This window comes from Eleginops maclovinus, chromosome 20, assembly GCF_036324505.1.
Source record: "Eleginops maclovinus isolate JMC-PN-2008 ecotype Puerto Natales chromosome 20, JC_Emac_rtc_rv5, whole genome shotgun sequence".
In the NCBI taxonomy this organism is placed as follows: Eukaryota; Metazoa; Chordata; class Actinopteri; order Perciformes; family Eleginopidae; genus Eleginops; species Eleginops maclovinus.
Window position 1 is genome coordinate 24,630,155 of NC_086368.1, and position 24,606 is coordinate 24,654,760.

The 24,606-nt window shown below is 43.3% G+C and overlaps 1 protein-coding gene across 2 annotated transcripts in view; it reads right to left on the reverse strand.

Moving 5' to 3' along the window:
• cdh4 (cadherin 4, type 1, R-cadherin (retinal)) overlaps window positions 1-24,606 on the reverse strand; it is a 204,333-nt gene that overhangs the window by 5,839 nt on the left and 173,888 nt on the right. For both annotated transcript variants that reach the window (XM_063911504.1, XM_063911505.1), the window contains 7 exons: window positions 16,570-16,707; window positions 11,783-11,968; window positions 11,298-11,551; window positions 5,431-5,582; window positions 2,181-2,417; window positions 1,165-1,419; window positions 915-1,054 (listed from right to left, as the gene is read on the reverse strand). In XM_063911504.1, coding sequence (XP_063767574.1) covers window positions 915-1,054; window positions 1,165-1,419; window positions 2,181-2,417; window positions 5,431-5,582; window positions 11,298-11,551; window positions 11,783-11,968; window positions 16,570-16,707 — 1,362 coding nt within the window. The remainder of the gene's footprint in view (window positions 1-914; window positions 1,055-1,164; window positions 1,420-2,180; window positions 2,418-5,430; window positions 5,583-11,297; window positions 11,552-11,782; window positions 11,969-16,569; window positions 16,708-24,606) is intronic.

Sequence of the window (24,606 nt, forward strand, 5' to 3'; positions counted from 1 at the left end):
TTTCTGGTTTAATCAAAGCTGTCGGAGCCTAATATCATTGAAGGTTAAATTGAGGAAATGTTATTGGATAAGGAGAGGCGGTGTGCAGTAGGCGTAAACCTATATCGCTATTTCTGCAAAGAAAAAGGGGCTGTATGAAAAAAGTTGAACATCAAGCAGGCAGCATTTTCATCCAAGGCACGTGTGTGTAGGGCAGACTGAACTCTGAAAACTTTTATAGTCTTACTCACTTTAAAAAAAAAAGTGTATTTCATTCTGTATAGAGTCTCTCTGCGGCTCAATGCTCTCCAATCTTACAATTAAAATAAAACTGTGGTAGATCACATTAAATGAATTACATTTTTGTGAGGAGATAGGTGTTAAAACCTGGTGTATTGATCCAGATTTTAGACGGCTCTCTTACACTTTGCTGCTAACTTCAGTTATTTAGCTGCAAAACTCAATTCGACCGGCAATGAATCAGCACTAATTATGAAGAAAAATCAAGTAAGATGTGTTCATTACAGCCAAACAGCTTCTCAAGTGCTGGGATTTTCTTTGTGATATATCATAATAGTTTGGGGTTTGGACAGATGAATAAAACAAATAATATGTAACCTTTTATAAGACATTGCATAAACAATAGAAAGGAGAAAATAATTGTCAGATTAGTTGAAATTAAAAGAATAAGTTGCAGCTATAATTACAGCTGTTAATTATAGCTGCAACTTAACTCTGCTGATGTCCTCTTGGAATATGTGTTGGTTGGATTTCACTGTGCATGGCCACACTAGTTTCCCTACATAAGGATTAATCTTATCGATTCATACCTTTCTGATCTTCCATAACAGTACTGAAACGTAAGATGTTCTGTTTTACGTGAACAGCCTTTCATGTCTTTTGCTAATTATGTATTTAAGATCTTCAAATGTTACCTGGTCCTCCTCTCCTCCTCCCTCCTCGTCATACTTGAGGATGTTGTCTCTGACGTCGTCCTCAGGGTCGATCAGCAGCGGCTTCGCCTGCCGCTCCTTCTCTCTGCGCTTCATCCACACCACAAACAGCAGAACCATGCCTGTGGAAAAATCAGCGCCGAAAAGTTTGTTTTTACAACTTTATGTAGTCAGTTTGATGATACGCCACATACTGATATAATGATGCAATAGGCTTGATGGTTCCACTCACTGAGCAGAATGATGATGCAGATGAGTATAGCGATGATGGCGCCGGTGCCAAGGCCGGCGGCTGCCACCGCCCCCGTGGCGCTGCAGTCCCCGTTATCATCACAGGGACAAACTTTGACTCTGATCAAAGAGCGGTTGGACAGAGGAGGGTTCCCCGAATCAGACACGATGATTGGGATCTCGTACACCGCAGCCTCCAGGTAAGGAATCCTTAGCCTTAGCTGGGCATAATCACCTGAAGAGTGAAGTTTGGGGTCTACGAAAATCAGGGGAAGAAGAAGAAGAAGAAGAAGAAGAAGAAGAAGAAGAAGAAGAAGAAGAAGAAGAAGAAGAAGAAGAAGAAGAAGAAGACGAAGAAGGGGAAAATAAGATCAGACAGTGTACTGAGAGAAATCACATTTTGTTTCCTGCAGGTCGTCATGTAGGTACGAGAAAACGACATGCCAAATAAAAGTTGCAACCAAACAAACCGCACAGCAATCATTCTGACATGCATGTGAGGAGGCAGTAAAGATATACAAAAAAAAGCACCCAGAACATATAACCTTCAGCATCTATCACTCAGTCAAGCTAAGACAAGAGTCTCTGTGGGAGAAGGATCCAGGTATGTGATCAGATTTGTCCTCAAGACAACTGCTGTGATACATCCATCTGGGTGGATTATGTGACAGATCGGCTGCTCGGGGGACAGAGAGATGAATGGATCTCATTTGTCACAAACGATAGATCGTACGTCAACACTGGATGGCACCCGCGTCTCTCACTGTGAGCTTTGAGAGACATTTTGTTAAACTTGGACTTCTCTAGCAGCTTACAGCAATCCCCGGTCCCCTGATTGATGTCTCCAGTTGCTCTGCTGAGGGCTTTTGCATCCCATCTGTTACGTTTATGGTTTAATTCGGCTGGAGATGCTGAATATATCATTCCCCACATACATTCTAAATTTGACACCACCAGAGTAAGCAGAAAATATTTGCAGTATGAATGGGAGCTGCAGTAAAGACAGCCTTTAATCACCGCTGATCCTGGAGATAGTCCAGTTGCGGCGAACGCTGGCGGGAAAAGAAGGCAGCTCGAAGACAAAGGGCCCCGCGTTGGGGTCGGAGTCAGCGTCTGAGGCGGTGATGTTGACCTTGGAGTTTGGCCGCGCTCGCTCGCACACCTGCGCCTCCCGGGGTACCAACACCGGCGCGTTGTCGTTCACGTCGATCAGGTAGATCTGAAGAGTTCCTGTCCCGCTGGCTTGGGGCGAGCCTGAAGGAAGCGTTAGAGGAAAACGAGATCAGAGGAGAAGATGGTGAGATAAGAGTGTAGCGATAAGGAGAGGAGGAGGATTAGAGATGGAGCAAAGAAAGAATAAAAAATGGAGTTGAGATGTTGAGCTCCAGAAAAAACAATCGTTCAATTTGAATTAAGTTGTTCTATCTTATTTGTGTGTGGAAGTGAGAAAATGAAGCAAAGAAACAATTGTGTAGAAATAAGTTTTGATTACCGACCGCTGAATTGAGGGTTATTCCTAACAAAGCACCCAGAACAAACGAAAAGGACACATTTGTTATTCCTTGTGTTTTGAGCCGGCTGCTTTCTGAAAAGGCTGAGGGGAGACTCATATGGGAGGGGACACACTCACATAAAGATTGCTGTTATCTGCGCTCTGCAAAGCCCACTGGGAAAATGACTCAAACGCTAACCCTTCAGTGCATCCAGCAACACAAGCTCATCATAACTTATTCAGGGTTTCTCACGAGTGCCAGGCCTGAACAGAACCATCAGGTTGGGCGACACATTTTTGATGTTTTATGCATCAGCAGCAAATCTCTAATGTGCTTGGATAACAGAACATAACTGAAGGATGTTGTTTTTCTGCCACACTGTTTCTGTTGCTCTCTGTGCTGTACGACACGGTGCTGGGAATAAGCGTTGTGTTGTTTTATTTTAAGTGCACTGCTTGCTTTCAGAGAAGTGAACAGGAAGTTGTCTCTAAAGCTGTGCTACATGAAAACAGTTGTAATGAAGCTGACCTCCACTGTGAGGTTAAGTTTGAAATATCTTGTGCTGAAGGGGATATTTAAAACTAAATGCTGTTTTTGTTGAATAGCAGACTGTAGGGATGGTGTGTTTTTCTAGGACATTTCAGATGTTAGATACACTGGTTCCCTTGACAAGATCCAATGGGATTTTCCCATCAGATTTGATATTATTGCTGAAAATAAACACTAGATTATAATACTTAACACGTTTTGTCCAGCAAGTTGTGGGCTATAAATAATCTACATCACTGCTGCATGACTTTCCCGTCACCAACTCTGAGCTAAAGATGGACTTCTATTAGACGTGATGACATTAGCAGTCTCCTTTTTCTGATTGGCCAATTTGGACATTCCAGAGGTTGTTAATTCTTGCTAAAAGACCGCTGATAAGAGGAACAGACTGTTGCCAAGGAGGATCAATGGGACTATGTGGAGCCATATCAATCCACGGAAAGAAGTCCAATAAATGTCACGTCAGCTCTGGACAATGTGAACAGACTCGGGCAGTTTCAGAAAACCTCGATAGGTTCTAGAGAAGTGAAACCACTTCTGATCTGACCATTAAATCCCTGAACTACGGCTGCAGAAAGTAAGTGTGCTGCTCTGTTGAACAAACAGACTGCAGTGATATATTGTGGCCTTGATATCCAGCTGACAACCCTCTGCACTAAGGCTGTCAGCGAGCCGAACAGAATTCCTGATGCAATGCAGCATGTATAGAGTTTACAGCAGTAGCTCATCAGTGCTGTATCTCAACTTTTTCTCCCCTATCTCTGAGTAACTTGGTGCATCAACTATGTAAAGGTCTGTTGCCCCGGGCCCCAAGGCCCATCGACCGGCTTGTCGGTTATGATTGGCTGGGTGCTTCGTTGCTACATTCGCTTCGCTTGAGTAGAATAAGTAAAGAGAATTTCAATCAAAGCGGAATATATCCCCTTTTGTTGACACGGGGCTCCTGAATCAATAGGGAGTCGACACTGTGAGCTTAAGTTCGTGTGCGTCGGGGCAACCGATCCCTCATCCCTCACTGTAGTTAAACACCTGTGTCCCTCCCACTTACACAAAGAGCAGGCACCTCTATTAGTAGAGCTTCATCTCTTTAGCTTCCTACGTTGTTGCTGCAGCTGAGGCTGACACTGAAGACCTCGATCTATTTTTATCACACAGAGGGCAGTGAAGGTCAACGCATATTTGTGTACAATGTATGATGTATGCTAGAGTATATGCACAGAACGCCTTAGGCATTCAAAGTCTACAGGGAATCTGAGAGTAACACAGCTCTGACGTATTTAACATAAACAACCTCCATTCATTAAATACTTCACTATAAATCCACATTTACTCTGCCTTTGTGAAGCTTTGGGCCATAAAATGAGTTTAATATTAGGTAATAGTTGGCCTTGTTTTGTCATAATGAGTTCAATGAGGCAAAGTTCAGCCATCAGATGGACCCTTCCTGTACATTAAGATTAGTCTCTGTCAGAGAGAGACAAGTAACAAGTGAGATCCTAGTTTTAGTGATGAGAGGGGTGAGAAATATGCCAGAGAAATACCTACCTCCATTTTTAGCCTGTGCACTTTCATTTGGATAATCAATGATGATGAAACAATATGACAAACAGCTTCCATGTATCAGTCAGAGGATGATTGATGTGTTGTAAAACAAACTAATAGAGCTTGATTATAAACAAATAGACAGAGGTCCTGGCTTGAGTAACTGGCTCATGGCATCCAGTCATTTTGCAAAAGTGGCCCCTTGGTAAAGCAAGTTGAGTAACCCTGTGCTATACGAAAAACAGCGGATCCCTGAGGACTCACCTAATGGGATAATATAAATTGAAATTACTTGCAATCTTTCTAATGCTATGGTCTGCTGATGTGACAAACAAGTGCCTGCTCTATGCAGGGATGGGTATTGAAATAAAAAAACCTGAAACTGTGGAGTGATGATTTGATTAGGATTTTGGGGTTGGGCTAAATAATACAGGTGATATCCAGAATCTTTGTTCCTTAGATATTTTTGTGTAAGCTCAACAACTTTATAAAAAAGCTATTGAATATTTTCTCCTCCGTTCATAAAATGTCTTTATGTTTTGCACAGAGTATCAATAAATACCAGTATCAAGAAGTAGTATTGGTATCAATAAAATCCTACCGATACCCATCCCTGACTGTAGTACTGAACGTGCTGTACTGGTAATTCAATTGCCACAACGCACACAGTCATCCTGACTTACCGGACTTACCATTGTCGAACGCCAGAAACGTGGCCTCGTACACATTGTTTTTGACGTACATGGACTCCCGGTCGAGCAAGGCCATGGTGGTGATCTGACCGTTGGTCCTGTTGATCTTCAGCCAGTTAGCTGGGTCTGACAGCTTGGAGTACCTACAAAAGAGAAAGCCGGATACTTTATTAATACTAACACAAACACACGGAAACACATCCACATGTTAACGCCAACTTGAATTCCTGCAGCTCTGATTCCTTTATTTGTGGATCCAAAGCACTTATTATCAGGTTGAATGTTCATTACCATAATAAGCAATTATACCAGCCAAGCACCTTTGAAATAGTACAATGACATGGAGAGCGGAACACATGCTCACAGAGCTTATCAGAGCAGCGTCTCATTAGCATGAAGACCGAGGTAAACCTGAACCCATGTGCAGAGCAGCAGAGCAGCCGAGCAACGCTCTTCACAACTTCACTGCTCTTTGAACACCCACACCACTTCCACGGCAACCCTCATCGCTGTCACCGATCGATACGTCAAGCGAGTGGAAATTGACAGCTGCAATTAAAGTCTATAAGACCCATTTACAACTATGACAACAGTTAACAACTGGCTAAGCAGAGGTGGCGCTTATCTCTCAGCTCCTAAGGACAAATGGCTAATTGAGGACACGCGAGGAGTCTCCAAGGTAGGGGGATGGTCAGCAGGGCGGCATGGTGACAGGAGGTGGAAGCGAAAGAACAAAGCAAGACAAAGTGAGAGATATCAGAGGTGTGTTTCTGAATGTAAGCATTATCCGAGGAAAATGTGATGCGGGGGGAAGAGGGCTTCATTGAAGCAGTGCGTTGGAGGCTGGTTATCCAGAGCCTCACAGCATGGAGAAAACTTAATTCCACCTCCAGCTAAAGACACACACTACTAAACACTATGCTAATCCTACATCATATCTCTCAAATTCTTTCTTCTCTAAAATAAATAGATGAAAATAAATGTCATTTCTAGTGAAAGCGATTGTCATGCAGTGTTAGTCGGGATCTGATGTTACCCTGCGGGTTAGACTCTAGTGTTAGCCTGTCATGCCTGGCACTCTCTGCTGCTTCCTGTGCCAACAACATGTCACCTCCTGCTGTCTTCATGAGCAGCTCGCAGAGCAAAGTGTCTCAGTCTGCTGAAGACTGCCATAACCTTTAACCGTTACTGTTCTGTTCGGGTCTTGGAGACTCTAGGAGACTTTCAATATCTCAAAAAACATGCCCTGCATTATAGTTTTATCAACTCTGATTCTTTATGACGTGTCCTTATTTTATAAGGATTGTCTTTGAACATGATTTTTAACTTCAGCCCTCCAGGAAAGACAATGCTGCATTTATTCTGTTTGGAAAACATTTTATTTGGGACTTCCCTTTCCAGATTCCAAGTGTTTGCTGTTAACAAAAGTTTGATGTGTAACAGGGAGCCAAACTTGATGTATCAAAACCATGTAGGCTAACATAGCATACAGACATTTTTCTTTTAGGATCCTTAACAATGGGAAGGTTAAGCTAATGTCAACCTAACCCGGGGGTTAATTAAGAATGAACTCTTATCTTAAACACCCTATTACCATTTGTTGCATCTCAAACTAAAGAAAGACGCTGGGAAACACAATGTGGGAATTGTGGAATAAACCTTTATTGACACTAGAGAATGTTATTCTAAGAATACGGTTTTGGTGAAACTTATTCTGTTTTGTCGAGTTTATCTGAAGTGTGATTTACGATGAGCTGACAAGGCCATTGCTGGTTGGAAGTGTTACCGTACCTCTGAACCCTAGGGTGAATGCATCCCGTGTCGACTGCCTGAGGACTGGAGCTGGCTCTGCTCCACGGGCTGCAGAGACCTTGTGTAAATGTCAGGATGTCTCAGCCTATGCTGTTTTGATTTTTAACCTTTTTTAATATGTCTCTTTTGAGTCTCCCTACGTCATGAAAGAGCAATACTTAATTGCCGGAGTATTACTGAAATCAAATCATAAGCCCTAAACTAACACCTTTAATGTGAGCAAAAATGTCATCACTCAGCAGGGTTAATATTCTAAAACCAACAGAGAAGCACACATAAATTAGCTGCCACCTAAATCCCATCTATCAGTGAAATCAGCAGGCAAAAAAGGCTCCATCATCTTAAGAGAAAAATTTAAGAATTTCTGAATCCTAAAAGAAATCTCAAGCTGGCTCCACTCCAAACATCACTCACTAACTCACTCACAGGCCTTTCACTCATCCACTGTGGAAGCTCGGATGTGAGTTAGCGTGTGCTTGAGAGTCTCCAGCTCTGCATTTGGGTGTCTTTTTTTGTGAGCTTCAGCGGAGGTTCATGCGAGGTCACCTAAAGGGAACACAGCAGCAGAGATGAGGCTGCCTGAGCATGAGCTGAGCGTCTGCTGGCACGCTGCTTTGGAGAAGAAGCTCTGAGCTCCCATCAATAACAGACACACAGACTGACAGCGAAGAAAGTGACAGGGTTAGCGGGAGCGAGGGGGAGGGAGGGATGAGAGAAAAGAGAGTGAACGAGGAGCTATTTCTCTCAAAAGTCAGAGCAGCTCAGCCCACTTAGTTTGCGTGTCTTTTTAGGAATAGAAACCTGAGACATGGATACTGCTGAACGTCTCCCACCCCCTCCCTCGCTTTCAATTCAGCAAATCTTCCAGTGGAAGAGGCCGTCTCTCTGACATTAAGAAAAATCAATCCCTCCTGTTGCAGCTGCCTATGAAGTGGAACGGCGCCGCTGGACCTCGGTGGGCATGTGGGAGTTTCTGACACAGGAGGTCGATGCCTGGATGGCACAATGCCCGCTGTGTGTCACCCTAGTTAGGAAGGATGGAGTGGGGGATCAATGGGGAGGAGAGAAGAAGAAGATAGGATCTATGGAGGGCAGATACGCAGTGTCCGACACATTACAGGATGACCTCTCCACACCAGTCGCCTGGCAACAGGGAGGTAACCAGAGCTCGGGCTGTGGGCGGAGGGTCTGATGAAAATGTCACGGACGAGGGATAAACTGTGGAGAAACTGCTCAGCCCCGATCAAACACTGTGACACACAGATTGAGAGAAGATACATGTAGTACGCAGAGGGAACGTATCGCCTCGCTGTAGATCTGAACATCAAGATAATATTTGGCCTTTGAGAAGATTCAGTCCATTGTGGAACGACTGACTGCAGTTGTTTTAAGAATCTTCTTGCCTATTTTTATTTTATGAACCCTTCTGTTGTCTTCCTATGAACTTTTGTACTCCCGGTTTCACTATTTATAAATCACATAGTATAAATAATCACCCACATCTGTGTTAAACCTCTTAAGGCCAATTTATTCCTACTTATTACGACAAGTTTTACTCTTCTTTTTGAAATGAATGGTCAATAGACCCCATTTACACAAAAATCTATAATAATTTCTGAGATAAAAAGGAAGAAATGATGAAAGATTTGACTAAATTGACCACAGATGCTATGCTTTTGAATAAAACCTAATGAAAGTGATCATAATTCTCGTAATTCTCTCATAGGTATTCAAGCATAGATGTTTTTTCCCTTGCACTAACATAAAATAAACCTTTATCCCAACATAAAAACATTTGGGAGGGGGTCAGGGGGACAACAGAAAGGTTGAAGCAGTAACCAACAGAATGTGGTTTGAACTAAACAGAGAATGAAGTTGGTATTAACTGTAGGTGCCATGAATGCCAGAAAGCGGAGATTTCTGTTGAAAATTCAACACGGTTTTCATTGTTTATATTTTGGCATTGGTCTTTGTTCATAATATCATTACTTATTATTTTGGGATCAGTTATGGGCTGGATTAGTTTGGTCACATGGATATCGGCAGCACTAATTGTAAATATAAGCACTTGTGAGCGGGCCGCTGTACATTTTCTTGACCACAACTTTATGATAGCTGGATAATTAGAATGATATATCTCTGCAAGTAAAAATAAATTGATCATTTTCATTAAATTAAGATATTGTGCAATGCATTTTCGGCTCTCAGCATTCAGTGACTTTATTTAAGCGACAGTGTTGAAAGAGGGAGATAGAGGGGAACCCGGGCTGACCGCATGAGGACCAAGACCCAGTTTATGAACCGTATAGCTCAGTTGGTAGAGCTGGCAGTCCCTCAGCACCGATTTTTCCGCAAAGGTAACCAGGTCCGAACTTTTGGTTAGTCCCTGAAGTTGCTGCAGTTGTTACAGTGATTGCTAAAATTGAGGCGTGTCACTTTCAGAAACTAAAACTCATTCACAAAAATCCAAGGGCACATAAATAATGAAAGGCAAATGATCTCAGTATCCTTGAATTTGAAGATTATATAGAGACTTAAAGACATAGTGAGCATTATATTATTTATGAGGGTTTTAAAATGCTATTTATAATTTGTGGTCTGGTAATGCAATAAGGGTGTCCGAGTGATACTACCTTTCCTTCAACACGTATACTATATTCACTGACGCTTCTTCGACTCATTTCTTTTTATTAAATGGTTGGAGTGGGAGGTAATTCGGTTTCCCTTTAACGGTAAGATTTATGTGAAAGACTGTAATTAGTTTCCTTTAATACACGTATTGATGATGAAATAAGATACATTAATATAAAGACAATTGGAAAAGAGATCTGACTGATTGCATTTGAGTTAAACGGGTTGCTCGTCGTTTCAGACCCACAGAGAAACCTGACTGCAGTTCTCCTAACATTGTTCAGCGATCAGGAAGGCAGGATCCATTATTAGCTTGAGCTCTGCCTTTGTACAACTGATCATGAAGCAAAGGATGTGTAGGAAGCTCTAGAGCTTTATGCAAAATGAGGATCCGATCCAGTGTTTCATGTTTTTAGCTGAAGAGCTCCTTCAGCAGGTGTTATTCAGAGACATCCAAGAAGTGCTTGTCCCTGCTGCCGGGAGTTTATTAAGTGAGCTGTTACGGTTGATGTTAAAATTATGATCTGATGCTGTCGACTAAATATGGTGCCATATACTAGTACAGTCACATTGATGTTTACACTGTTATGATGCTATCCCCTCCCCTAAATTTGTTATGCCTTGGGATGTGTGTGTCGGATGGATGGATGATGGCACTCGGTGTCCTCCCTGGAGGATTTATATAGTTAGTTTATTGTACGACACATGGCTGTATTAGCAAGATATCTCCTCCAAAACAGAGAAACTGTATAATGAGAGTGAATCATCAGATGGAAACCAGCCAGACCTGTGGGAGCTAGATGTGAAAATAATGAACTGTTCCTAAACAATCAAAAATTGCAGTTTTAAAGAGAATTTCTATATGATTTTGGGACTTCAGGCTAAGGTGAAATGTGGAATTAGAGCATTCACATTCCTCTTTAACTCTCACACACATGTACTGAGCACAGCAGTCAAACTTCAGCTCTGCATTCCTCCCGTCCTAGTATTAGGGTCAGCAGTGTGTGGGTCTGGTGCCTGACTAGGAAGTAACATGGCTTTCAAAGTCCCAGAATGCTCTCCGTATTTGGTGCTTTCTGGGACTTTAACCTCTGACCCCCTAGTTCCCAAGCCAGGTCCCCACAGACTTGGCCCCTGATATGCTGATCAGGACAGATATCTCATATTCGGTCAGTTTACTGATGCATGACATTTGAAAAACTACAAGGGTTATCAGTGAGCGTTGACCTCTGCACAGGCCACGTGCGCTATCTCGCCATGTTGCCAAAAGTGAATAATAGTTTCTCTATCCATATTTGGATCTTCTCCAAAATGAAATAATATCTTTCTTGTTATGAGACCCATGAATATCTGCAGTTTTTTTATCCTGCTCACAAACAACCCAACTGAAATCATAAGGTCCGTAGTTTTAGTACCTGACAATCTGGTGGATGAAGTGGTCAGGGTCCTGAGCAGCGAACACGGTCAGAAAAGTCCCTGCCGGCACCCCCTCTTCAAAACGGATCATCTTTGGGTTAACAGGGAATACCGGGGGCTCGTTCACATCCTGAACCGAGATGGTGACCCCCGCTGTGGACTGAAGCGAGGACTGGATGCCACTGGCCAGGTGGGCCTGGTTAGAAACCACCACGGTCAGCATGAAGGCGCGATTCATCTCAAAGTCCACGGGCTAGAGGAGAAGCAAGGAGAGAGAGGGGGGTGGGATGAGTGTAGCTGATTGCACGATTACTTCGAACTGTGCTCCAATTAGAGAAATTACATGTGATTCTGTGCAAACAATGTGACACCAAATCACCTGGCACTTCAGAGCAGGTGGAAACATGCAAGTCGTGAATAATAAGGGAGAACACGGCGGGATTTGTGTAGAGAAGCCATAACGATCAGCTTGTTTTTTTTATACCTTGACCACCGTCAGCATGCCCTCGTTGGTGATGGGGTTGGTGCGGATGGTGAAGTGCCCGGAGGGGTCTCCGCTGACGATGCGGTACACAGTGTTCCAGTTGGGGCTGTGGGGCTGATCCCTGTCCACCACCGTCAGGTTGGTCACCACCACATTCACCTTGTTCTCCGGCACCTCCCCTGAAAACTACAGAGGGAAAGAGAGCGGGGGGGGGGGAGTGATAACATTATGCTGATGTAGCTCAAGCAGTCGGCTAATGCACGTTAATAAAATGATTTATTGAAATTATGCACATTTCCTTGCGTCATCATCAGGCATTTTCTGTTATTATGAAAACAAACTGCTTTTAGGGTCAGGTCAACAATGCTCATTACACTGAAAGTGGAAGCAAAACAAATAGGGACGAAATTACACAAACAAGAGGAAGACCGAGAAAAACATAATTGTTTCAATGTGGATAATGGAGAATCATATCTTCCATTATGTAAATGACGTCCCCCTTTTTCCACGCCACGTCTTCTCATACGAAACTCTTATTTGAACTAATGGATTTGTTCAATTAAGTGTTTACCCATTTAATTTAGACTCTGTGCATTCACCAAATCTAGCTCTTAATAAGCAATTAGATAAGTGCTGTAATTAAGGCAGCGGTAGGAATAATCTTTGGCTAATGATCTTCATTATTTCGCAATCTGAAACAACTCCCCTCTGAACTTCCTCTGGAGGAAGCTTGGTTACAGCTGCACAGCCTGAAGAAGAGTTTACAGCACAATAGTATTCATGTCCTTCTCTATAGGGGTTTATCAGAGGGATGGGCACCCTGAGGTAGAGACAAACACACACACACACACACACACACACACATACACACACACACACACACACACACACACACACACACACACTACGCTAAAAGCTCTCATTGTCAGGAGATAATCCGTGTTTCCTCTTGTGAAGCTTTAACTTGTTTGGGGGGTGTGTCTGCCAGCTGCTGTTCACTTTAATGGCTTCATTATTGTGGGATTGAAGCAGCGTCCAAACCGATCCAAAACATCCTCTCTTCTTCCTCATCCTCCTCCCCTCCCCTCCCTCCTTGCCCACTTCCTCTCCTCTCCCCTGCAGTACGACCACGCTGATAAGCAGAGAACAAATTAAATATGCACTTTCAGTCGCTTGTGTGTGGGCTATTCCATTTCATTTTCACCTCAGGCGCTTGCAACAAACACCACCACAAACCTTCCAAGCTCGTCGGGCTGCGCTGTCAGACGGCCAAATGGAAAACGCTGTCTCAGAGGCAAACACAATGGTGCTGACTGTAGGGGAGGACGCTTCCAAAATGGCCACTCTCACTAAAATACAATGTGGACCCGTTGATAAGCCACTAGAGACACAGACTTCCAGTTTCTGAATGGCTTTGTGGCTCCAAAGCAGCGGGAACTGGAGTGTTGACAAACAAGATCCAGTAGTAGGTAATCACAGCTTGTGAATATAAAACTCAAATGTCACAAAAATAAAAAGAATCATTAAACGTTAATTTGAGCTGCTAGGTCACTAAAGGTTTTGTCGGGGTTTCAGGATCTAGCTTTACAGGGCTTTATAAACCTCAAGTGCTTCGTCTGTTTACACATTCAACAAGGAGAAAATCTCAGGAACGGAGCAAGCTTTTTCAGCAGCATTAAGAGAGGTCGCTGTGGCCCCAAATTAGAGTGGATTTGAGAAATAGATTTGATAGAGTGACCAAAAATGAATTGAGAAAAAGTTTTTGCATAGCATACAGTACATACGACCAAACTGTATAACAAGAACAACTTCAAACTCCAGAAATAGGGACCATTCAAGGAGCGCATGAATGCAACATTGGCCTTGTTGGGGGTCTGCTTTCCAAGTGCCATTGTAGTTGCTTGTGAATACATTTGTAAAATAAATTGTACCTTTTTCTTCCATTGAAGGGTTACATAGTCTTGCTGTTCCGAAAAACCCATGGGCATTGTGTGTGTTAGTGGCCCTAACCTCCCCCGGGGTCTTCTTATAACTTCCCCATTCAAAGCATAAGCATCATAATTGAAAAATGATGCAAGGGTCTTATTATAATTATTATAATACAGGATCATCATGACATAAAACCCATCTAATAAAAAGGTAGCATAATTTCAAAAAATTGCTTTTAGTATTTTAGCTGTCTTTAAACACAACTAGCCTTCAAACATTTAAGCTTGCAGTCCAGATGGGAAATCGGTGTGGCTACAGCGCTGTACGGAGCTCAAATGATTTTAAATATGCATCAAGGTGCACTGCCCAGCAAAGGGGATGAAGAACCGCTTGACTGAAAACTGATTGAGCAAAGGAAAATGCTCATTTCAGACGGCAAAGCTAAAATAAACTAAAGGAGGCCTTTCTTTGATGTCATGAGAACAACAACACGATGGCAGCATTGTGTCACAAATGTCCCAAAACAGACTCCTACCAATTACAGACAGCCACCATCACTTAGGATTTCTCCATAGTGTGACATAGTTACAGGTGTCGACCCTCTTTCTGATTTTTCAATGTTACACAGAAACACTAAGTGGCTTTTCCTGCTCTTTAACACAAATCAAAGTCAAGAATAAGGAGGCAGGGGAAAGAGGCTCTGGCACTCTGCAGCTCTACAGGTGAATAACAAATAGCATTCAATTGAGGTCTTTAATCCAGTGTGGGGGAGAGGTCAGCATTGTTGGTGGAATTTAAAACACACTTTAACAGGGGTGTGATACCCTTGGTTAGATACTTTGATTAGGTACATTGTTGCAAATACCATTGTCTTTATCCACCACATACTGACAGATGTAGCAGTAACATTGAGCGGTGAGGCCCATGTGGTGTAATGAATAAAACATTTGTTTTTCAGTTTTCTTTTTTTTCAATTAGATGCTATATCAGCTCGGTTTACGCCCCCGCAAGCAACTTTACTTAATTAGCACGCTTATGTTTTCTTTATGCCTCCCGTAGAGAGCAATGAATTCTTCTCGCGTCTGTCATGCACAAATAATTACTGAACTGCTCCAAGACTAGTTGCTTGTGTGGGAAGCACTATGAGAAGTAGAGATTGACAAAGCAGCGGAAATGGCATCTGGTGGTGGAAGACAATTTCTGTGCCGAGGGAGAGCTGCACGACTGTTTGTGTGTAAGTGAAGGACCAAAAACACATTTATCCTCATTTATACTTTTGAGTCACGCACAGAAATATGGCCAACTGCTACGTCGCTGACAGGCTCAGGCGAATTATATACTCAGGAGGGTTGAAGGGAACATAATGAGGCTCTGAAGAAATGACAAACATTTATCACAGCGTGTGTGAACATACATTACCGGGTACTGTACATGTCAAGGACAAAGTACAATGTGTTTCTTTTATGTCTTTTGAACGCTGCATTTCAATTTTATGGCTAGCGGGAGGACCAGACCGCCACAGCCACAGATGGGGGATGGAGCAGTTCTGAGCCCTGACAGCCGGGGATCTCTTATCAGAGTGGGCGGCTGGAACTGTACTGGCATGCACGCTGACGACGGCCCCGCAGAGGAGACAAGGATCGCAGTGTGTGATGCTGACACGCTGCTCAGCTCGGCTGCGGACAGCATCTGTCTCTCTAGAATCCCAAAAAATCCGAGCGTTCACATAAGGGGCAATCCTGCAGGTCTGTCAGACCGTGGTAAGCGTTATTTTTTTTGTCCTGTGACCACGCTGAGAACAGAGAGCTCTTTATTGCCGGATACAGGGTCCTGCTATTCAACCAGCCTTCAGGTCAGACTGAAGCTTTATGTTGTGCACCAGTCAATCATCAAATTAAATGCAGAGCTACAGTAAATCCCAGGTCAAATGTACGATAGAGGGTCTTGAGCATGTTTCTCTTCACTGATTGTAATGTTTTTTTTAAATGTTTGTTCCCTTGTATCTTAATTGTCTTTGTTGCAAATGGAGCCGCTTGGAAAACTTCAGACCTGATCTGACAATAAAGTATTATCATAAATAACCTTTCCTAACTCCATACTTAACCACAGACGCTGTTGTAGAAAAAGTAGGACAGCTTGGCTTCCTGCCACACCAATGTGGAGGTTTCAGGGATCAGGGCCAGATGCCTGCAGACAAGCCGTGGCCCCTAGAGGCCCCATTGGCAGGAATAACACAGAGAGGAAAGGAGGGAGCAGGGTGTCTTCCATCACCAAAACTTATCTTGATGTTCTTTCCATCATGGCGCCTTTTTCTGCCTCTCCATATGTTGTTCTTGCCGGTGTTTCTTTATCTGTCTCTGTGTGGGTTTATATTCTTAATATCCTTATCCCACATCCTTGTCAGCTGTTGTATTTACATTCCCTTCATCTCAATGTTATCTCAAAACACATTGCAGTTGAGCTACTGTTGCGTGATTGTTGTCTTTGACAGGGACCAGATAATGTATTTTCTAATAATATCTGACAGCAATGTTTTCCTTTGCCTGTGTAGCATCTTCTGCCTCAGAATAATATACCCTCATGTTATGGATCTACGGGACAATGGGACAGAGACCTTAAAAGCAGGTGTTACAATGATGGATACACGGTCAAATCCTGAGGTGAAATCCTTGGTGAAAAACAGCAATATCCCCTCCAAAGATAACAACAATCTATTAAAAGCAAAGAAGTACATGATAGACAAACAGCTCTTCTCCAGTGTACAACAAGGAGCTGTTCAATGTTATGACAGCGGCAAAGCCAAGGAACCAGGAGGAGTCTGCAGATTTTGATGAAGAAAAACTCGATGTAGGACTTACCGTTCTGACCGTCAGCTCTGGAGGATTGTCGTTGATGTCGGTAATGCTGATGAGGGCTGTGGCTGTGTTTGACAGGCCAAAGTTCAAGTTGCCCTCCATGTCAGTGGCCTGGACAATGATGGTGTACTGGGACACTTTCTGTAGAAAGAACCAGAAGCAGAAAACACACTCAGAACCCTGACACAGGACTGATTCAGCAACTCAATATTGTTGCCATTTGACCATAATGGAGTGAGACATATTATTGAATAGATCATTGAGGGAATGCATGAATAACTCCTCCATACACGGAAATATATAATCTGTCGTCTCTCAGGATTACATAGTCTATATGCAAAAAAGACTGCATTACGTTACGTAGGTATAGCTGCGAACAGTGTATGACAATATCCTGACTCGCTCAGAAGAAGAACAGTACAGCAGGGATCTGTTAGAAACCTTCTTTACTCTATAACAGATAGCAAACAGCACACACACATTTACAGACATTCACAAAGTTGCAGGAAAGGGAGCACTGTGTTGGTAAAAGGCCCATCCATTATTGCCTAAAAGTCTTGGCTTTCCGCTGTGGGAGGAGAACAGGATCATCACTCATTTTAATGGAGGCGCCTCCACTTTAAAATTTGCCACAGTGCAGCGGATAATACCAGGAGGTGAATGGGCCTTATTTAGTCCAGTTACAGCGAGGGGGAGTCAGTCTTCCCCAGAGTGCACTGCAGCACACACTGCGATATCACAGTGCCATGACGAGAAACACTTTCAGCTTTGCTTAGACAAAAACAAAGCGTCAATGCGGCAGTTCCAACATCGTGACACTGTCCGTGGTGCTGAAAGTTCAGTCTGTCCCCAGACTCACCATTGTAAGAAGATTCTTTGTGTGTGTGTGTGTGTGTGTGTGTGTGTGTGTATGTGTGTATGTGTGTTTGCTTCCTGACAGTATAAGCCTCTCTGCTTCGTGGTCTCTTTTTCTTCCTATTAATCCTTTTAGCTCAAACTGCCTTTGTCTCGATGCAAAGAAAGCTGTGTACGTCAAGGACAGGCCAGTGTTTGGCGCACATGGTCGGCTGCTTTGTTGAGCATCCAATATGCGTCATATTGATGGTATAGTCTTCGTTAGTTGCTAGATTAGCTTCATCATATTGACCCGGAGTTAACGCTTTCTATCAACCTGACAGCCAGCGGCACTGATGTCAGGGTCTGCCTGAAGGAACGAGAACAAACCCAGGCCTTTTTTCTTATTTAGTCATGGCTTTTTTTCTTCTTGTTCTTTTGTTCTGCTCTCTTCATTAACTCACATTCTGTTCTCCTTTTGATCTCTCGCTGTCTTTCAGATCGCATCTTGGTTGCTCAGAGTTCTCCGCCTGTGTCTTCTCTATCGGTCTATCTCTCCGGCTGCCTGTCTCTCTGCCAGTGTATCTCTAAATCTCCTCTCCCGCTCAAGCTATTATTTTAGTCGTGAAAGATGCAGTTGATGTTCAGATCAGACAAACCATTGAGGCCATTTAAAAACACCCAGCTGGAGCCATTTAGCATCTCTCCAAGTCATTATGAACAGCGCAGACATGTTAATCTGCACCAAACCAGCCCTATTAATGAAAAGTCAATACTGGCTGCCCTTTATTAGACTCATAATGAAATATCAATACCACCTTCCCTCATAGAGCGCGTCAGTAAATAGAGCCTGCAATGAATGTGATTCTCTGCAGGCTCATTTAGATCCGGTCACATACATCAATCTAGAAATACCAGCAGATGGCTTTAGGAAGCTAATAGGCTGGAGCTCAGATGGACGCCTTTTTTTTTTTGGTTCAGGTGAGGAGACATGACTGGAGCTGATCCAGCAGGTGGAGCTGTCTCACTCAGTTAGAGATGTGGCTGATGCATCCCATCCTGCAGTGTTATATTACTCATCTGAGGCTAGTTGTGAGTTTATAGCCCTTCTAGTGAACACACACACACACACACACACACACACACACACACACACACACACACACACACACACACACACACACACACACACACACACACACACACACACACACACACACACACACACACACACACACACACACACACACACACACACACACACACACACACACACACACACACACACACACACACACACACACACACACACACACACACACACACACACACAGCACTCCAGTGAGTGGGAACAGGTGGGACACTCTTTCACTGGATGTGCACGAGCACACCGAACACACGGAGCCAAGCGCACTCTGCTGTCCAAAAGTGACCGGCTGAACAAGCCAGTAAAAGGCTCTCTAATGAGTCCTACAGAAGTGCTGAACAGAAAATCTCTCTGTTAGATTAGAGTCCAGCGCTGGCAGGATATTCAGCCCCTTGTAACATGACCAACAGCAACAGCCCATTCACCCACACACAGGCGTCTCACAGACTTAATCTGCGGGAAGCTATAAGCGATCAGAGGTCACAGAAACACCCGTACCACCAGCAACTCCACCTATAAAATCACTTTTTCTCTCGGGGACCAAATGAGGTCTTTACCATCCATGAGACTGGAGAAAGTAATAGGAACATGGCTTCAGGCTATCAAGGTTAGCTTCTCAACAACTCAAGCTGAGCAGCAGTTAGGTGGAAAAAATACTGGCTGCTCATGGTTAGTAAGCAAATGGACTCCAGTGAGACTCTGTCAGAGAGCAAAGTACAAAGTAGAGGCAATAATGGTCTGAACATGTAAGGGGGATGTCAAACAAGGAAACAGAAAGGAGTGGTTTGTGGGTAAAATGTGTGCAGTGGTGAATTAATGATACCTGAGCTGAGCGTGCAGTTTCACTTAAAGGACCACTCAAAAAATGGAGAGAAAAAGGAGGAAAGGCAAGTGAGGGACTTGTGTCGTTTGTGGATTGAGTTCTGGCCTGCCGAGCTCCTAGTGGCCAGTCATTAGCTTGTCACTTACAATCAGTCTCAAGCGGCCCAGCAGCGGTAGCTAAAACATTCGAGACCCGCTCCCTTGCTTCACCTGACTAAACTCTCCCTCTACCTTAGTGACCCTCAGTGTCAGTGACCCCCTCTACAGTTTCGGTTCAGTTACTCGATTTCATTCGATGCTATTCGACTCCATTTCCTTAGATTCTAATTTAGTAATTATTTTTGGTCCAATGATACACCTGGCAATAAAAAATGAGTTATTTCCTATATTTATTTTCCAAGTACCAAAATATGCAGGAAGTCTGTTTTGTCTCTCCCTCTGGGATGTCTCTCAGGTTGGGTTGAGGACACAAACAGACTGGTTCAAAACGCACTGTTCCCTAAAAGCTTTTTCCCTGGATCCCAGTCACTCAGATACGTAGGCAGTGTAAATACGAGATATCAATTCCAGATAGAATATATTTAATGAGATACGCCTCCACATTTACGCAAACAGCTCAGAGTCACAGGCTGGATTAATAAAGGCTGAGTCACATATTCATAAAGCGACTAGAATAAAAGGCGCAGCCTGGGCGAGATGTTCAGTTAATCGTCCAATCGAGCCTCACAATACAATGGACATGACTCAGCAAATATGGGCATGCTGTTGCCGGACCTGACAGCTAAACTGAAAGAAGGAAAATGTCAGGGAGGAGCAAAGTATGCAAGCAAGATTGCGCTGTTAGTTAAATGACATTTTCGAGCCAAAGAAGAAGAGCAGCAATCATTTGTAAAGCTCCTGATATGAGTAATGTGGGAAGATAACCTTTCTGGATATTGGAGGAAAAGATGCGCTGGTGGTTCTGGGAAATCTTAGATAGGCCCCACGGTGCTTTGGACTAAAGGTTTACGTCGGCATGAAAATGTGCTAATGTTAAAGAATAATGTTTACTATGTTCACAAGCTTATTATAGCATTAGTCTTTAGTTGGGGGTTAAAACAGTTATCATGGTTCATCCTAAGGGGAACAGGAATGTCTGCACCCAATTTCTTGTCATCTGTTTTGATATCTTCACTCAAGACAATTCACTTAAACCAAAAATGTAAATCTGAGCATGCTGCTGTATGATCGGCTTCATCAGGAACTACACAGAACACATTTATTCACTTTAAATAGTATTTTCATTGCATTTTCTCTGCTTAGGTTTCTTGCTATGCACCAAATTCATTGTACTAGAAATCTGTCTTGACAAGAATCCAAGTAGTGATCTGATGAACGTTTTATTGTGAAATCTCCAGCCTTTATCCAGTCAAAATAGGTATACAACTTGTGCAGCATAATGCTCGCGTGTAAAGAAAGTTATTTTCCTTTCTCCCACAGAGCCTTCTGGGCCAAAACATTTGTGGACATATTTGATGAATTTTATTCCAAACAGTTGAGATTAGGCTTTTTAAAAATTAGGCAAGTGTCAAAAAGTCATAAAGGGATTGTCCATTAAGGGAGAACACAGTTTAAAAGCTTTGTCTTTGTTAGCGAATATTTTCGCCAAGGCTGTTGAACCTAAACCTGACCATGACCAAAGTACAACAGCATTGTCTAACAGGGAGCGCTGAAAAACCTGGTTTGTACTAGAATGGAACAATTCAGGTGTTTCTGAAGACAAAACAAGACCCCATTCAATACCGGCTGGCTGCACATAATGAAGTGGATATCGACTGGATAGCAGTCAACATCCACCTACATGCATCAATATTCTTCATTCTGCAACACGTTTACTACCCTCCATGGCTCCGCTTTCTGGCTCCTGGAGCTTTGGTGCAATAGCAGCGAGTTAACATAACTCAGGGTCTCTGAAACAATAAAGCCTGGGACCCATTTAGGATGCCTGTTCTCAGCCTGTATCCCAGTTGGGCTAATAGAGCCAGGCTGTGGGCACTCATGTCCTTGAGGCAGTCCAGGCGATGTCCTAATCGTCAGAGAGACAGGCCAACGAAGAGCTGGCATCTGCCTGGTGGACGGCCTGGCGCTGGGCCATTCCACACCATGCAGCGCCAGACTGATCCGATCCAGGGCTCATGGGAGATTGAGACAGCCTGGGGTAATGAAAGACAACAGCTCTGCCTGCCAGTGGAATCAGAGCCATGGAGGGAGGGCACAAAGGGAGAACATCCACGCCAGCTGTGGCAACCTGACATCTCCCGCTCTGCTACCTGCTGCTGCACCAGAGTCGAACTTCATTAGGAATGTATTTCTTCCACCCATAGAAGACTGACGGACGAGTGTATTTTCAGAACAGTCTATGTGCGATAAAACATCCACAACACTGTGTCACCTAAACCTAATGCCATGAAAGGCAAGAGACATTCCTGGTGATCCCTTTTCTAGGTCTGATCTAAGTAGTTTTCTCTTGTGCTTATGATTTTATGACTTAAGAAAAGTGTTTCATGATTTATTTCATCAGTGAGAAAGACGAAGAAAATAGTATTTGTAGTGTTCTAGTTTATAAATGTGATAACAAATTAGAAACTGTCTTTTTCTGTATTAGTTTCTTTAGTTTGGTCTCCCTAAAAGCATCCATGTTTTCTTTCTAACACACAATAGATGTACATTGTCTTTAGTGTGCCTGGAAAAATGAAACCTCACCTGGATGAAGTCATGAATGCTTCCAATCCTTACGTATTTAAGTATGGATTCAAACACACATGTACTCCTTAGCACAGCTTGTTAGCCTGTGGGCTGGAGCACAGGGAAGCCTGTGAGGTCAGGGGAGGAGAGGGGTTGCGGGCAGTGAGCTAGGGAAAATAATTGGTATTCAGCAGTGTCAGAGGTAAGTCATACCCGGCTAACCTCCGTGTACCCCCTGGTCTCCTCAACACGAGAGAACCTGCCTCACCCCTTAATTAGCACATGAATATTCTAATTAGACACTGGCGTGGTGAACCAGGGTGAGCTTAATGGTGAGCAAAAGAGAGTATGTGCTGCAAATGTCTTTATAAGGTGTTCAGTGTCCATAGAAGTGAGCATACTTATTAATTAGTGGCAGCATGAGCTTACCACACACACATGGATTCAGTTTGACACCTTGGATCTACTTCGTCCTATCTGCCGCTCCTCACTCTGTGTGGGCCTTACTGCGTCTAAACTACAAACAGAATGGCTTGGGAGTGTGTGTGAGCGAACACGTGCCTATGTGTCTGAGTGCATTTGTGTGTTTGTGTTGATGACCTTGACAGCAGGTGGGTGAACTCCCAGGTGTGTCCCAGTTTTGCTGGGAGGATCAGAGGCAGGTGGGACCGAGCTTGGCTTGATGTGTCCAGATTAATGAGCTTTCTCTCACTCACATCAGCTGCTACTGCTGCCGCCTGGGCCAAGCTGGAAACAGGGACACAGAGCTGGCGCGCATTCACTAGACTCATTTATATTGTCCCACAAATGTACAACGCTATCCTGCCAGCTCGGTAAAAAAAAAAAAAAAATTGGAAGAGGAAAGAGCATTGATGTAGCGTATTCTTCTTGTAATCAAAACCTGGTTTTGTTCTTGAGATTTTTAAAGTGATTATTCTTTGAATACGCTCGCCCTACTGTGAAAAATCCTGTTTTATTTTCCAAAGTGTTGCCTGGCCGGGTTTAGTGTCGAGATGGACCGGGGGGATTTCTCAGAATATAAACATTATGAGACACACTCAACGATGCTTTAATGTCGGTAGTAAAAGCAGCCAGCTAAATTACGAGGATGAGATTATCTTCATAACGGCGGCATATGAATTTGAATGTTTCCTGGATTTTGCCCATTTGTATTTTGCTAAATAGTGCACCACAGAGAGAGAGAGAGAGAGAGAGAGAGAGAGAGAGAGAGAGAGAGGGAGAGGGAGAGGGAGAGAGCTTAGTGTGTGTGTGTGTGTGTGTGTGTGTGTGTGTGTGTGTGAGAGAGAGAAAAGCTGCAGGATGAACAATCGCCCATGAAACACTACATCCAACAGTCACCTGACGCATCTCGGATAAGCAATAGTCGACACTGCGTGACCTTCCTCGTTAGTCGAGTGAGATGGAAGACAGAGCCGGGATGGTGTGCGTTGTGGTGGTGGGTTGGCAAACAATCGCGGAAAAGCAACACATCATCAGTGGGTGAGACAAAAGACGGCAATGAAGAGAAAGCTCCCGCAACCTCGTCAGCAGGGAGGTGCAGGATATGTGTGGCCATTATATCTGCCCTGCTTTACACACGGAGAAATACACATAATATACAATCCTCTCATCTGTACACAATACCAGAACAAATGGAAAGTGTGAATTGGTTCTGCGATTCTGTGTATTCTGGTTTGTTTTATTGGATATATAGGCACGAAACTCTGGGAAAAAGCAGGTTTCTATGTTATAGATTTCTGCACCCAGGCAAAGCAAGCTGATGAATAATGGTAAAAAAATTACTTGATCAGATTTCCAGTCATGATTTGACAAATACTTTGGAGAATTAAGTGGATTTATTTGATATTTACTCATACTAACATACTTCTCGGTGAAATGATGGCCAACATGACCCGATAAAGACAATCCAACAAAGACTCTGAAAGCCTTAAACTGATTTGATGTTGCTGAAACATACAGCTGTGTTTTTTGAGCGTTGGTAAATATTGTGGAATATGGCGTTTCTATGGAGGGTTGCTCATGGGTGAGCAAGTTATTTATTGTAGTACAATACTGTAGGTCATAAATAGTGTGATTATGGTCATCCTGGTGCCTGCGTGGTGAAATAAATAGTTAGACATTTGCTCATTATTATATGCTCATTCACTTTGTCTTATTAGTATAAAACTGTAACCAAGATACATTTAGCTAGGAGGCTAAAATGAAAGAGAGGCCGCAGCGTCATATCTTGTCATATAATTAGGGTACAACACATGCGCCATTCATTTTTGATCTGCTAAAGAAAGTTCAATATCTGATTAGGATTGGTTATTTTTCTCTGAGGTGTCTGCAGTTGGCCTTGGGTTGGATATGTTTTGGAAGAAAAATAAAGATTAGTAGACTTAGTGGTGTAAGCAAGGAGACTTGCTTTTCTTAAACTCCCTAAAATGAAATATGAAAAGCCCATGCAACAAATCTCTAGTGTAGTGTTCGTCCCAAAAAGTGCAGCACCT